The sequence below is a fragment of the Apteryx rowi genome, unplaced genomic scaffold (assembly GCF_003343035.1).
Source record: "Apteryx rowi isolate R43461 unplaced genomic scaffold, aptRow1 scaffold_1802, whole genome shotgun sequence".
NCBI lineage: Eukaryota > Metazoa > Chordata > Aves > Apterygiformes > Apterygidae > Apteryx > Apteryx rowi.
The window spans coordinates 1-15,491 of NW_020448089.1; the positions used below are offsets into that span (position 1 = coordinate 1).

Sequence of the window (15,491 nt, forward strand, 5' to 3'; positions counted from 1 at the left end):
TGGAGCATCTCTCTTATGAGGAAAGGCTGAGAGAGCTGGGCCTGTTTAGCCTGGAGAAGAGAAGGTTGAGAGGAGATCTTATTAACATGTACAAGTATCTGAAGGGAGGGTGTCAAGAGGATGGAGCCAGACTCTTTTCAGTGGTGCCCAGCGACAGGACGCGAGGCAGCGGGCACAAACTGAAACACAGACAGTTCCATCTGAACATGAGGAGAAACTTTTTCACTGTGAGGGTGACAGAGCACTGGAAGAGGTTGCCCAGAGAGGTTGTGGAGTCTCCTTCTCTGGAGATATTCAAAACCCGCCTAGACGCTATCCTGTGCAACGTGCTCTAGGTGACCCTGCTTGAGCAGGGGTGTTGGACTAGATGATCTCCAGAGGTCCCTTCCAACCTCAACCATTCTGTGATTCTGTGATGGCTTCCTGTTTTGGACACTCTGGGTTTTGCTCCAAGAGTGCTCAGGTTTCTGGCCTTCCCTCCACAACTACTGAACTCACAAAAGAGGTATTAAAGCAAATGAAAGTCATGGATCCAAGTAATGAGTGATATCACACTGTTAATGGGAGACTATCTCCTCTGCTCTGGGTAGCTCCAAACAGTGGAGTTATTGATGACTTCTGTCCATGTGAGAACAAGCATCTGTGCTTCTAGCCAAGATGCAAAGATAAAATATCTCCAGAAGTTTCCTTTTCCTGCACAAATATTCAAGTATTATATAAAAAACAGACATGTAGCCCCATGAGGAAGGTTCTGTCTATGCCAAAATATGGTGGTACCCAAAATGGTGCCCTGTACAGCAGCTGCAATCCCATTTTATCTGAGTGTTAACCCATGCCTGTGAAGCCAGAGGTTCAGACAGTTCTAGCAGGAAGCAGGGAGAGGGACATGTTATACATTACATCTACAAGGCAGCCTGTGCCCCCTGCAGTTCTGGATCTCCTGCAATCGATATATAGGAAGAGAACCACAGAACTGCCATTGCCATTTGTTATTCTTAGGGCACAGCTATATAGGCGGAAGAATATCCCAGATCTCTGCCAGGCATATGGGATGAGTGGTGGCAGAACACTGCCAACACCATGCAGGGGGACCATCACTGTGGTGGTGCAGAGCACAGATAAGCCAGACCTTTGGCTGTTATGGTGGAATTAATGCCCACATGCCAAGTTAGACTCAAGGTATGTGGGAGGTTTCTGGAAAGTGGCCTTTGTGTCAGAAGGGGTTCTAGGCCCCAGACCTAAGCTGCAGGAGCTTGGTGGGGCTGTGTTTCCCATTGCCACAAAGTAATGCATTTGCATTGCATTATTTTAAAAAGAGCTATTCTTGTGGTTGGGATTTTTATCACCAGGCTGCATTCAGATGAAGTTTTCCTGTCTGCCCTCCCCACCCTTTCCAAGGTTGAAGAAAAGATTCCTGTGTCCCATAACTCTGAGATTCGGGAGTCTTACGTATTGGAAAAGCTCTCCAAAAGATATTTGAGAAGGTTTATTTCCTGCAGTAAGGAACAAAGGTATAGAGTATGAAGGAAATAGAGCAGATCTAAAGATTTAATTTAATATATTTGCCAAAATAGGTTCTTGCTTGTGGAGCCAGACATTCTTCTCATTGATATTTGCATGCAACAATCATCATATTATTAAATCATGTATTTAATCTCTGGGCAAAAGGGTCATAAGCCAGAGGAAAAGGAAGATCCTATTGAATAAATACCTGGAGTTACTGAACATCCCCCTCCCAACATTCATAGGAATACTGCAGTGTATTTTGAATGTTTAGAAAGAATTTAAAGAGAATAAGAGAAGTTGTGCTTTGCATTAGGGACACAATTTCCTCTTCTACGGTAATGAATTCCACTGACCCATGAAACAGACCCTACCTATGGAGAGATCAATGTTTAAACCTGCTTTATGTGTGGGTGGTGATAGGCTCTTTGATAAGACACAAAGTCAAAGAAAAGGACAGAGGTAGCTATCCCTCTGTTTTCTGCTGATGGGGAGTGCTTTGAAAACTGGAGCTCTAGGAACAACAATTTGGAACTTCTCAGAAGGGTCTGCAAAAATGATAGGTCATGATTTTCTAACACAAAGAAAGAACTGCACTGAGGCTGCAGTAGCTCTAATTCAGACCTCAGTGGGACAAAGGTGTACTGAACACATTACAGAAATCACGAGGCTGGCTTAACTTCTTTGATAGTACTAAACACAAAGAGCCCTCAGATTCCATGGACTGCTGCTGCATATGGACTTCTAGGGCTGATAGGCTCTTGCCCTTGCTCCACAGCTAAGAGGGCTGTGAGGAAAATATTCATAAATAAGAACAGAGGTCTCTCTCTGTCTGTCACACAATTTCAGAGTTTTGGACACTGAGAGAAATATGAAAAACAGAGTATCGTGTTAAAGTCATGAGGCTGAGACACAAAAAAACTCAAATGAAAAAGGAGCAGAAGTTGCTGTGATGGCCCTTGAGGCCAGTCGTTGGGCCCTGAGAGACAGATGTGAGGTGGGGTCAACTCCAACTCTGAAAATGCAGTAGCACAGCAAGCTTTGGCACTATGGTTCACAATGGAGACCAGAGCAAGTCAGGCTGTACCATGCTCCAGGGACAGATTCTGTTTCTCAGGGAAACTACTGAATATGCCAAAAAAAGCAACCAAAGCCCACTAAACCCTCCGTGTGCCCAGCTGCTGTCCTTTTGTATGGTGAGAGACTCTTTCTAGATGAAACTCAACTCCAGCAGTGAGGACAGCAAATAACTTAATACATCTCAGTGTAGCCTTGCGGCCCAAAGAGATGAGCAGTCCCTCACAAAGACAGTGGAGCTGTGGGAAACTAGAGGGAAAAGGGGACAAAAGAGGTCAGTTGCATGTAAACAGGCTGCTAGTCAGCTACTAGTCTGGCCATGCCCTGCACCTGATCACTACAGTCTGTCTTATCTTCTTATTAAAATCTATTTCTAACTATTTTCCCAGGGGAGGGCATCTCTATCCTGTGTCCATGTGTGTATATGGAGGTCCACGTGGCAGCAACTGAAGAGGGAACCATGGGTGACAGGGGCCTGTGAGCCTGACATGCCAACAACTGGAGAGCCAGGTGCATGCATATCATGTGGGGGTGAATATACAGGTGTGTGTAATCACTAGCACACATCAAGATAGAGTGGCTGGCAGATAAGATGAAAGACTTAGGAGCCAGGTATCAGAGAGGCCATAATTCTGGGCTGGATGCTGGAGAGGCTAGGGGATCTGAGAAGTGGCTAACAGAGGGTCCAAGGGTCCAAGCCAGCTACCAGACAGACCAGAGGGTCTGAGGGTCAGCTACTGGAAAGACCATAGGTCTGGACAAGATACCAGAGAGACCTTTTTGCATGTATGTCTATGCATGATACAATATATAGGGAAGAACAGAGGACATAGGGGCCAACTACTGGATAGACTGAATGCGTACAGCCAGTGACTGGAGGGACCCACAGTCTGTGTATGTGTGTGCAAGTGTGTGCACATGCGTGTGCATGTGAGGAAGTCTGAGTACCAGCAACAGGAGTCCAGCTGTGGGCCTCAGGGGCTCATAGGTCCAAGGCCCAGCAACTGGGGAGACCAGGGGATCTAGGGACCAGCTACTGAATAGACTGAACATCTAAGATTAGCTACTGGAGTGACCTGTTTTATATATTTGTAAACACATATATTTTCAACTAACAGGCTTTCATCCTCATTAGCCAGAGAGGGGAACAGGATCAGGCTGTTCGTGCTGTCTATGCTCACATGAGTGTTTTCTGTCTGTGTTGATCTGTGCAGCTGGCTCTGGATATATGTATTGAATGTATGTGTACACATGTGCCTATTGGGAATACACACTCAGCCTCGCTACTGGCTGTATGCGAGGACATGGAGTTGCAGCAACCTTGCCACTGTCGGGTTATGGGACTCAGCAACTCCTACCACCACCCACTGCCATTCACAAAACTACTCTCATTGATTGGTTCAGGAAGCCAAATCTTCTGGTTACCTTTTCTCCAGTACAAATTCTCCGCTTTCTTTGGGACACAAAGAGAGGAGTCACTTTCATAGGACAGAGTAGTAACACAGCCAGGAGATATACAGCAGTGTCCTGCAGGGAGCTGGCACCGTTTGGTCAGGAAAGTTTAGGCAGATGATGTTTACTGAGGCAAACAGAAGAGTGGGCACCAAAGCCAGAAAATGTAAATGGCTGGAGAAAAGATAGGATCCACAGAGGCACACAGTCTGCAGCAAGACTCAGGAGCAAGTGAAGGCAATTCAATACACAATGCATTTTGGGAAAGAACYTTACATAGAGCAACAGCCTTGCCCCTTCCTGCCTCTTTTGCAGCACACTCAGGCCTGGGAAGGTATGCTGCTGTAGGGATTGCTGTGCGGTTTAGTCTCCCAGGAAGTCTTGCATCAGTTGCAGCCTGGGATCAGTTCTGCATTGGAAAGTTGACTTTCTCCTCAGGGTGGCACTCAAGGCCCCAGGTTTTTGCTGCTGGGGAGAAGTCATCATACTTGGTCAACCATATGCAGGTCAGACTCCTACCACAATCTTGAGTTACTCTCCCAGACAAATCTTTCATCCATGGTAACAAATATTCATAATATCTCTTGAGCTCATTGCCTGTGCCCAGCCTCTTCCACAGCTTTTGCTATAGCAGCCCCACCACGTAGCCAGGATGTCTCTGTAAGGTTTTGCCTCAGTGGGTAGATGCAATTTATACTGCAGTAGTTGTGTAAGACTCTACCCTGGCACAGCAACATGTATTGACCCTGGTTATACAAGAGACCTGCAGCATAGAGAGAGTAAAAGAGGGAGCGCGAGAGGGAGGGAGCGCGAGAGGGAGGGAGCGCGAGAGGGAGGGAGCGCGAGAGGGAGGGAACGCAACCCAGGGCCTTTTTCATTGGTTTAAAATTGTATTTTACATTGTGTAGGAAATCAGCTTTGTTCAGCTAAAACAATGCAAATAGAGGACATTCTCTGTGTGCCCCAAGTCAAAGCAGACATCTCTTCTCGAGGAGACCAAGGAAGGAGCGGCTCTAAACATGTCTTTCATTCCTGTATCTTTTTTCTGCAAAACTCAACTTCTTTTCACCCAGTCCATGCCAGACCCAAACAGAGAAGATAAAACCAGAGTCTAGGACCTGCTTTGATGACTGTGAGCCATCATGTATCAGTCCTAATGGAGGCAATGACATTTAAAGGAAGGTATTCGCTCTGTTCATGTACAGCCCAGTCCCTTCACCTGCCACACTTCCCTGGACCTTCCAGTGACAAACCCATCTTCACCCCTATGAGATGATATGGGCAACCTCTGAGACAGCTCAGGCAAAGCCCTCCCAACAAGGATTTTTTCCACTTCAGGTTTTATAGTACTTTCAGAAAGACATGGGTACTGGTGGGTACTGGTGAGCACTAGCAAGTGCTGGATGCATGGCAGTTATCACTTCCACTCACATCTTCCCACCCAGCAGAGTGGACATGCAGGCTCCAGACCTTCCCCCACTCCTCCCAACATACCCCTGTGTTGTTTCCAGCTCACTGCTAGCCTTTCAGTTTTACTCAGCATGAGATTCCCGCCATCAGACAGTTATTGCTGCAGCTTCACAAATTCGAGGAGAATGGACCTCACATCGGAAATCATTCCAGTTCCAGTGTTTTTTTTCCTTCCAGTGGATTACAACACACTTCTCCTCCTCCACATTACTTGGTTCCCCAGTCCTCCAGAACCTGAGACAGACACAGACTTGTTACTCTCCAGTGTACCCTGTAGAGCACTACACTGTGTTGCGGGGAAAGGCCGCAGCAAGATACAGTGCTTGGGAGGGGAGAGAGAAAAATTACAGATACTGATTCACTGACAAAAGAGGTATCCTTCCTCCCACTCTGCTAATCCCACTGGCATCAGCCTGTGTGTGGAAATCTGCCTTCTTTCTACAGCCTGCACAACAGGGCCATGTTCATTCCTGATGGTGGGAACCTCTCACCACAGCTCACCCCAAGCACCTCACACACCACAGAGGGTTGTGTCTCCCTCCAGGGCAGTGAAGAAGAAAAAGTTCCAGAAGAACAAATAGCAGTAGCAGCCCTGCAGATCTCTCCCAACACCCCATCTCTTTCACAGCATTGGCCCTGCATATGCATATGTGTGCATATATGCATGCTGGGGGGAGTACGGAGGTCAGGCAAGGCTGCTCAGCTCTGAAAGGTCCTTTCTGCTGGGGAGAGGCAGTTTCTTCTGTGCCTACAGCATTGACAGCCAAGTCACAACCAACAACCATGAACCAGCAGGGATAGGCCTGTCTGAACAGGGCTGCCCTATGCAGCCCTCCTCTGCCCCATCAGAACATTGTCCTCTCACAGGGAGTTGTCTTACTTCCCTCTCACACACCAGCAAGCGCCCTCACATCTCTCAGTCTCTTGCACTGCCAGGGGCTGCACTAAATGTTCTCTGTCCTAGGATACTCACACTGCTGTCACATTAAAGGGAGTCTGGTCCACCCAGTGCCACTGGCCCACCTTCTGTGCACTCAGACCAATGTAGTAATTGTCTTTTCTCACGTATTGAGTCTTTTCTTTTAGCCACGCAGAGAGGAAAACCTGGAAATCAGGCAGAATGCAATGTCCTTGAGGTGCAAGGCTGAGCAGAGGGGGGAGGCAGAAGTCCCCGTGGAGTGGGGCTGGTAGCAGAGGGGAGCCAGGGTTGAATGGACCCAGAAAAGACATTCCCCACTCCACCGCAAGGGCGAGAAGGGGCTCTGGAGTCCCCTTCAGGGCCTGGCACTTGCATCCCAGGGCTGCTGTGTCACCTCTCTCAGCCCTGCACTTACCTGCTCTGCTTCTGTATCAATCACCACCAGGTGGGAGCCCATCCCAGTGCAGTTCTCCTTGCTCTCATTCCAGGACATAGAATCTGTTGATGTGTAGTAGCAGCTTTTTTGAAAGAATCTCCAGCCCATTGGGCAGCACATCCAGCCTTGTCCTGTGTGGGGAGAGATCACAGAGGGTGCATACTAAGAATGAGAGATGGTGGCCACTGCAAGGATCCCTGTTCTCCATGGACAATGCTTAATTATTCTCCCTAGGTCATTTTTTTCCTTGTCTAAAGTGCTTGACCGAACAAGGATAATTCACATATTTCTTCAAATTGTTGTTGAGTATGATCTGTGAGCTGTGCATACACAAATCCATGGCAAACCTTGTAACATGTTCTCAGGTCTTGCCATGACAGAGCCCAAGTTATTCAGCTGATCTAGCTTCACTGCTTCTCTTTGTGCAGTCATCCTAAAGCTTTTAGTCACAAGGAACAGGGAACATTGCTTCTTTTCCTGACTTGAGTTGCACTTTTATTCTTGCTCCATTTTTAACCTTTCTTCTGCCACCGTATTCTATCTCTTTTGTTCTGTCAGTGTTCACACCCACCCTGCCCTCCTAGGACATCACTAACATCACCTTATCTTCCCCTTAACCATTTAGCAGCAATTCCTTTTTCTCCTCTCATGTCTGCTCTGGAGTCTCCCTCTCTTGCCCCTGCTGCTGCTTGCTGGCAGAGCAGACCCCAACACTCATTGTCCAAGTCCCAAAGATCTCCTGCACCCTTGCCAGCACTACTGACCTTTGCTTTGTGGCATTGCTGAGATGCAGAGCCACTCCGTGGCGTTCTGTTGCAAGGTCTTCAGCTCTTCATGGCTATGGGAGAAGTGAGTGACTGGAAAAGGAGAGGAAAAAAGGCAAGATTACCACTTTCTCCCTTCTCCTCTTAAATCATTGCTGCCTTCAGTATTTTGTCTCTATTTCCCCACTAAGAACTGTCTGGCCTTTGGCAACACTCTGACTGTCTCTTAATTTCACAAGCAGTAACTGCCATCCTCTCAGGGAAGGAAACAGGCATTTCTGCTCCCCCAGCATCCCACAGCTGCCTGCAAGGACTCCTCCACCCACTGACTCACCAGATCTAGCCAGGATGACCTAGTCAACAAATCTAGAGAAGCATATGATCAACCTGAGCAGTCCCAGGTGGCTGTATAGCCAGGTCTGTTAATACAGTCTGTCACTACTCTGCTGAAAAGACCTCAGGGTAAACAGTGGAAGATTTGGGGGGCATATGTTGCAGTCAAACATGACAAAGTCAGAGCAGAGAAGCCTGAGACCTTACAGAAAGCCCAAGCAACACTGAAGTTCTAAAGATGGCCCTGCTTTGAGCAGGGGGTTAGGCTGGAGACCTCCAGAAGTCCCTTCCCATCTAACTCTTTCCGTCATTCTAAGAAACAGGGTGTGTACAACAGAACCATCTGACATAACACTGTGTTATTCCTAGCTCCTACATATCTGTTGATAAAAACACCTGATTTTGTTGGCCTGCAGAAGGAAGCTTGTGCCAGCTTGCAACTGTACTCTTAAATACCCAATATTTAATGAGTCAGGAAATATTTTGCTCCTAAAATATACCTTTCAAATATCTCTCCAAGCACAAATGTTGGGATTTGCATCCTTTCTCATGTCTCTTTTCTTACTTCTCTAGAGTAACAGCTCCTCCTGGTTGGAAAATGCTCCCTTTCATGCTCAGATTACTCTGCTTTTCTCCCAACACTGCCCACAAACCTCTCTCCCCTTTTCTGGGTAGCCAGCCTGCACATAACTCACCGAGCAAAGTAATGATGAGAGCAATGCACACCAACAGGAGCAGCAGTGAGATCAGCCATGGGAGCCATGGTGGGTATTTCTGGGTATGACGCTCACGTTCCTTCTTCTCTGGAGGTGCTAAAAGTAAAGGAGCCCACCAAACACAACAACACAGTCAACTCTGCTTCAGTCAGCCCACATACCAAGGATGTACGACTCAAGAGAGAGCTGCCCTAGGAAACCCAATTTCAATCTTGATGTGGAAGTTACACGGTTTGGGAGTGGAGCAGACTAGGATAGAGTAGGGCTCTCTGGTGTCTCAAGAAAATTAGGTTCAGAGGCAGTGTCCAGAGCCCCAGCCGTTTTGGTGAGCCAGCAATGCCAATTGCTGCTGTTTGAGTGTGAGGCCTTCACATGGCCTTAAAGACTAGAAGGAAACCATGTCTCTCCAGATCAAGTCAAGGGCTACCAAACACCACATTGCTTTTCCCATGTTACTTGAGACATTTGCATAAGATTTCATGTTGACTTCTCCCCAGAAAACATGTTTTATATCTAGCTCAGTTCCTTCTTATCTTTTTGGACTTTCTAGGTACAGAAAGGTAGATGTAAGCTGAGTGAGTGCAGAGACCAAAAAAGGTGAAAAGGTATGAAGGCCTGGAATCGCTAGAAGAGAAGAAATATACTTTCTAGGACAAGACCCTTCCACCTCTGTTTTCCAAGCTAGTATTCAGAGAGACTTGCCATGGTGAAACTAAGCTGTGTTAGGCTGGATGCTAGAGGTGTGGGGAGAGCAGAGGGCTGTGTCCAGCAGTCTACCTAAAGAACCATGCTCAGATTCAGTCTTGCCGGAACCTGACTTTTGTCCAGGAGAACACTGCCCATACCAAGGAGGTTTCAGAGCAAGGAGGAGAATGGGTCACAGGTAAAGAGAAGCAAACACTTCGTAGGAGACTGTTTTAGGTAGTGGCAGGGACACAAGCTGGGGCAAACTGGAAGTTACTGGAAGTAACAGCACTCACTGCAGGACAAGAGTAAAGAAATTGAGAGAGACTGATATTTATGCTAAGCTCAGAGAGACCTCATTCATTCTTCAGCTTGAAGCTCCCAAGTCAGCCAGCAGCCACGTGTGCCTGCCAGCCATGCCTAGTGAGTTACAAGACTTCCAGAAACTTATGGTTTGGGGAAATGCCATGACTACTTCCCAAAGTGTTGGGGTGTGTGCGCGTGTGTTACAACTAGGCAAAAAAGTATCATCTTCCATTATCAGGAAAAAAAAAAATTATATACAGATAAGACTCAGATTCTCCCGGCCAAATCATGTTTTTTCAGCAAGAACTTTTGTCTGTAGTAAAAACAATGACCTGGATCATGCTCCAGAATCCAACCACTTGCTTCAGACCATAAATCTGACCAGGCCAATTGTCTTTTTGATGTCCTGCATGCCCACAGATTGACTGCTCAGCCTGTGCCCAGTCAGACCTCTGCATCCTGGACTCACCACACTCAGACGGCACAGAGATGACAGGCAGTATGCATGCACTTCACCAACACAACCAACATGAAGTAGATGTTGTGCATACCCAGCAGGCCAATTTTCCTGCAGAATGCTTCCTACATTTAGTCTGCATGCTTTTAACATGTCCAGCATGATCATACCACATCAGACCTGATGAGCACATGGTGGTTATTCAGCCTGTAAATCCAGTATCTCCTGGGTGCATGGGATCTGGCAGCAGGTGCTGTGCAGCACAGATACCTATGTTTCTATCTGGAAAATCCTAGTTGGAAATTCAGTGACCCTAACTGCACTCTTGTGTGCCTTAGCAGTCTCTGCCACCTCCTGTCACAGACAGGTTGGTTGACTACCTGATGCCTTCATCTCTCTCTCTCTTCCAATGACTGCCAGTTTTAGTGTCTCTAGGATGTAATAGGAAGACGCTAAAAATGGGAACTCCAGGTGAGCTTGGCCATTACCAACATGGAGTCTGTATGGCCAGAGTAACCACTCTGAAGGGCGACAGAGCAGGAAGCCTCCCTTAATCTTTCAGTCATTTATCCTGTCCTAGGAGCATGTAATGAGGCTGTGAGAGACATTATCACTATGTGCAATGGTACTCCTGGATACTTCACTGGCTTCAACATATGAGCTACAACCAGTGTGGGATCAGTTGAACAGGTCCACCCAAAATCAGACCCTGAGCACACACCCAAACCCACAGATGAGCTTGGCATCAGCAAACACAGCTGCATCAGGTATCTTTGGAATAGGTCATGGGGAATACTGAACTACCACCACTCCCAGTTCAACGTGATGGAAATGCTGGCTGTAACTGTGCACCAGCTGATCTCAGCTCATTGAAATCTCACTGACAGCCAGTTAGTCATGTGTACATGTATGGTTTATTTCCGTGACTCACACCTCAGAGCAGGCAAGGAAGAACCAAAACTGATGCCTGCTCTGTGTGGAAATTGTGAAACTGAGGTAAAGCTCTAAGTTGGTAAGTCCTTTGCATCAATAAAGATATATGGGTATGTATGTATATATACACACTTTCAATTCTCTAGGCCCTGCACAACAGCAGGGTGGAAGCAGTGAGCCACACATGGAACATCTCTATGTGTTCCTATTTGTGGCATAATGACTACAGTATGTACACTGATCAGAACAGGCCTTAAATTTGCACAAAGCCTAGAAAAAGCACCACTTCGTAACCATGATTTTTAATAGAAATAAGACTTTGTTTGGTGTGTTAATTATTTTTCCAGGAGAAGTAGGCACCAATCACAAAATTGGATCTTCTTCCAGGTCTCAGATAATTTCTCTGATATATATTTCAGGGTGTTTTGTTCAAGCCCTTCCCTCCTTTTGACTTTTGGGTCTCTATCCTGCAAGGACGATTTCACAACCAAACAAAAGACCACAAAGCTCTACATTTCTGCATCTAGTGTCACCTCTCATTAGGGTGCAGACTCCTACTCTACTGTAAGAAGACATATTGGTTCCCCACTCCCATATCCTCCAAAGGCAGGGATCTGTAGCCTCACTCTTTGAGGCCAAAGCAGTAGCAGGCAGAGCTTGGGCTTATTTCCTGCCATTTGCTGCCCTGGGAGTCCCTCTGCCTTTGTGACAGCTCAGATCATTTGTAATAAACCACAGTCTCTACTGTTAGTACTTGGTACTTGTCAAAAAAATGCCACTGTCACCCAAGATAAGACTAGATAACACGCAAAGAGGCAGCTGCTACCTCTACCACACCAGTGCTAAGTGCTACTACTCTACAGCACACATCTTGTGTCCTCTACCACTCACCAGTGCAGGTAAGGCAACCAGGGGGACTAGGGGAGCCAAAATACTTTCCTTCCTGAATCTTCATCAGACACTTGCTGCTTGTCTTCCCACTAGCCATCCTTGTTCATGTCTCAACTCCCTACCATTTAAAGATTCCCATTTCTTCTCTTGCAGATGTTCCTTGACCCTCTCACTTGAAAACTCCTCTAGTCTCCTGCTCAGGTAGTGGCAGACAATTCCTCTGCCTCATCATTTTGTCCAGACCAAGCAGGAACCACAGTCCCAGAAGCAAAAGTCTCCATCCCCTGTTCATCAACCCCCTTCTCTCCTGGGTCTCTTTTCCCTTAACCATCCATTCCTTACCTTTGACCTCTGCAGACAGTGATGCATTCTTGAACTTCACCTCAGCGTAGGTGATTTCTGATGCCATTCAATCACAATGTTACTGGTCCCTGTTCTTAGGTTTATTACATAAAAGCTTGGACTTCCAGCTCCCTGGTTTCAGAGGAAAACACCAGCCAGTCACAAAGCCTTTCCCATCTGCTCTTTCATCTTTTGTCTGTGAAAAAGGTTATGCTGAATGCTGGAAGTACTATAAATAATCTGAGAATTGCTGGGAGCTCAGAAACACTCTGAACAGATCTTGGGTTTCTTAACCCAGGAAATCAGCCCCAGGGCTATGGAAACTCCTGACAGAGAAAAGAAAAACGAGAACCCAGCAACTGAAAAGGAAGTTGCACTCCTCCTTCCCCAAAACACATACTCAGTTTCTAGCTGATAGGTTTCCTTTTTGAGATCTCTTGTCTCTCCCTTTTTCAACTTTTTTTTTTTTTTTTTTGGTTAATCTCTCTCCTTCACTTATCTTCATGTCTTTCTTTCCTTGTTACCATTGCTTTTAGGTTTGCAGCTGCTAAGGCTCTTAACCCACTTTGACCTTCTGCACAACTTAATACAAGATGCATTCTGCCCTCATTTGTCTGTTGTGGTTAAGCTGCATTTGTTATATCAAATATTGCATGCCCTATCTCATCCTGGGAAATCAGCCCCTGTTGGCAGCCAGCACCAGTAGAAATCTCAAACAAGTAACTTTCCCTGTGGAGGTGAGGCTGGGGAGTTCTAGCCTTAGACAGAGGGAGATTAAAAATCAGAAGTTTGACATATCCAGGGAGAAATAGAAAAGGAAAGAGTGGAGAAAAAAATGAAAGAAAAAGCAAAGCTAAAATAAAAATATGGCTTGAGGCATTATTGGGAAGAGATTTACACACAGAGATCTCTATCACAGCCTGATTTACCATCTGTTGAATTTCAGAGCAATGCTCCCTTCAGTGAGTCAGGCTCCATTTTTGAGTTTGAAAAGGGTTGGTTTATATTTTTCCTCCACCATGCTATTTATTACCTTTTTCCTGCTCTCTGGCAAAGGCATCTGTTGTTGCCTCGGGGAAAATTTGCCAGACTACTATTCAGTATACTTTCTAGAAGGAAACATGATGACTACAAGCAGGGTCATACATTGGTGGGAGGCTATTAAGAGAAATGGCTGCTGAGATAAACAATGAATAAGACACTTCTGAGAAGAAATGGCAATGAGTCAGGATACCCTGGAGAAAAAGCGTCAGAAAGGCTCAACCAGCAGATAGGATCCAGGAATCAACCTCAAGAAAGAAGGAAACTTTTCTTGGTTAGTTTGGCTGACAGGAAGCTCTTCAAAGCAGGCCAGGATGACATGATAGCTGGACATTCAGGGAGCTGGCATGAAAAGTACACAGGACAGAGCCAAAGGTGAGACAGGACTGTGCAAGGAAGAACATGCATCAGAGAAGAGAGGAGCACAGTGTGGCAGAAGGTAAAGAGCAAGGGAGGGAGGTAGTGGACATTTGTGCACAGATTATTGAGAAGAGCTGCCCCTAAACAGAATGTGTAGGGCATACACAGCTGGATGTCTTTACCAAGGAATACCCCCTCCATCAGCTACTATAAAATCATCATGTCTCTTGTACTGGCTTCAGGGTTTTTTTGTTTGTTTGTTTTTTAAACTGTGTGCAAAGAGAGTGACTTAGTCCATTACGCAACAAAAGTGGCTGCAGGACAAAAGCCTGGTCCCTTGGAAGGTTGCATGCAGGCTCCTTTTCTTCCCAACATCCTTGTGCCTCATTCCTTTGTCATCAGGCTTGCCCTCCTGCAGGACCTAAGCGCATCTACGTGGTTGCTGAAACCTAGTTACACTCTGAAATTTCATGCTGAGATTTCACTCATAGTAATCCTCTGCCTGGCCCATAACCAAGTCACAACAGACTCAGTCTCACAGAAGAAAAGCTTACTTCCTGGCAGGGTTTTAGACTGACCATGGTATAAAAAGAGGAACCACAATCAGCAGACAGAGGAAGAAGTTACTGTGTAACCTCATAGGCTTTTTTGCTGCTGAAATACATCTCCAAGCACTGCTGATGCATTTTAGATGTAAATTCAGTTGCTGATTTTATTAGAATATACTACATCTCTCCCAGACATCAGGAGATGGCTCAGTTCTTCCCTCTCAGCCATTAATAGAATTGTTGCTTGCTTTCAAAGTTCAACTCTGAACTACATCTCCACAGGATACAATGTGTGGCACTGTGCAACAACGCTGAGATGATATCCCTGAGGTTAAAATTAATGCCTTTGAATTTGATTAGCACTGCTGGCAAGTAATGGGGTGGGAGTTGGAAGGGAAGTGAGCCCAACAGGTGGTCACAGTGATAGGAAAAAACAAACAAACAAACAAAAACAAAACAGTTAATTCTGCTCCCTGCACAGCACTGAAGCCTAATCACTATCCTACCTTGCTAAAAACAAGCCTTGCAAGCTTTGTTTCCTAGCACTTGCACTGCAGTTCCTCCCTCCTCCCTTCATGTTCATTCTGCCCACCCAGCGCAGTACATCCAGGTCCTCCCACAATACCTGTGTTCCCTCACATATGTCTTTCAACTCAACCCCACTCAGATACAAGTGTGGGAGGTATCTGGAAGTAACTCCCACTTACCTCACAATCCCCAGCTTTTTAGGATTCTCTGGTTTGCTCAGCACAATATTGCCGAGTCCCCTCCTTACCTAGGTTGAGGCTGCTGCCTTTCGGTGGTCGTTCTGGAGCTGTGTAAGCACCAATTGGCTAGCTGACCCAAACAGAAAGCAGCAGAGACACTAACTTTCTTTCTCCCCTGACTACCCTCAACTTCTACCTCTCAGTGAAGTTTTAGTAAGGTAATATCTGCAGGTGTTTTACCTCATGTTATAGGTAAACGCGACAAATTGACAACCACTCGGGCCGGGTTGCATAAATTCCAATTTAATAGAATAATTGAGCAAGTCACAAGTAAGCAAAACAGCGCTGGGCGGCCGGGGAGTCTCCTGCTCCACCAACGGCGCGCGCAATCCCCCGCTCACAGTCCCCTTATATGCCTGTAACTTCTGTGGTTGCGCCAGCTGTTGCTGGGGGGGGTCGGGATGAAGGCAGGGGTCTTCCTCTGCGTTGTGCGTGGTGCCCTTCAGGTCACGCGCATACATTTCACAATGCAATATCGCTCTGCTGGCTCAG

General features: G+C 46.4%; 1 protein-coding gene across 1 annotated transcript; it reads right to left on the reverse strand.

The window, feature by feature from the left end:
- Positions 1–1,547: 1,547 nt before the first annotated feature.
- On the reverse strand, positions 1,548–12,653 carry LOC112963939 (C-type lectin domain family 4 member D-like). Its single transcript, XM_026061456.1, has 6 exons — positions 12,284–12,653; positions 8,650–8,766; positions 7,622–7,714; positions 6,837–6,988; positions 6,476–6,606; positions 1,548–5,736 (listed from the first exon to the last, which is right to left on the reverse strand). The coding sequence occupies exons 1-6, from the start codon at positions 12,348–12,350 to the stop codon at positions 5,589–5,591; spliced, it is 708 nt and encodes a 235-aa protein (XP_025917241.1). The 5' UTR covers positions 12,351–12,653; the 3' UTR covers positions 1,548–5,588.
- Positions 12,654–15,491: the final 2,838 nt, after the last annotated feature.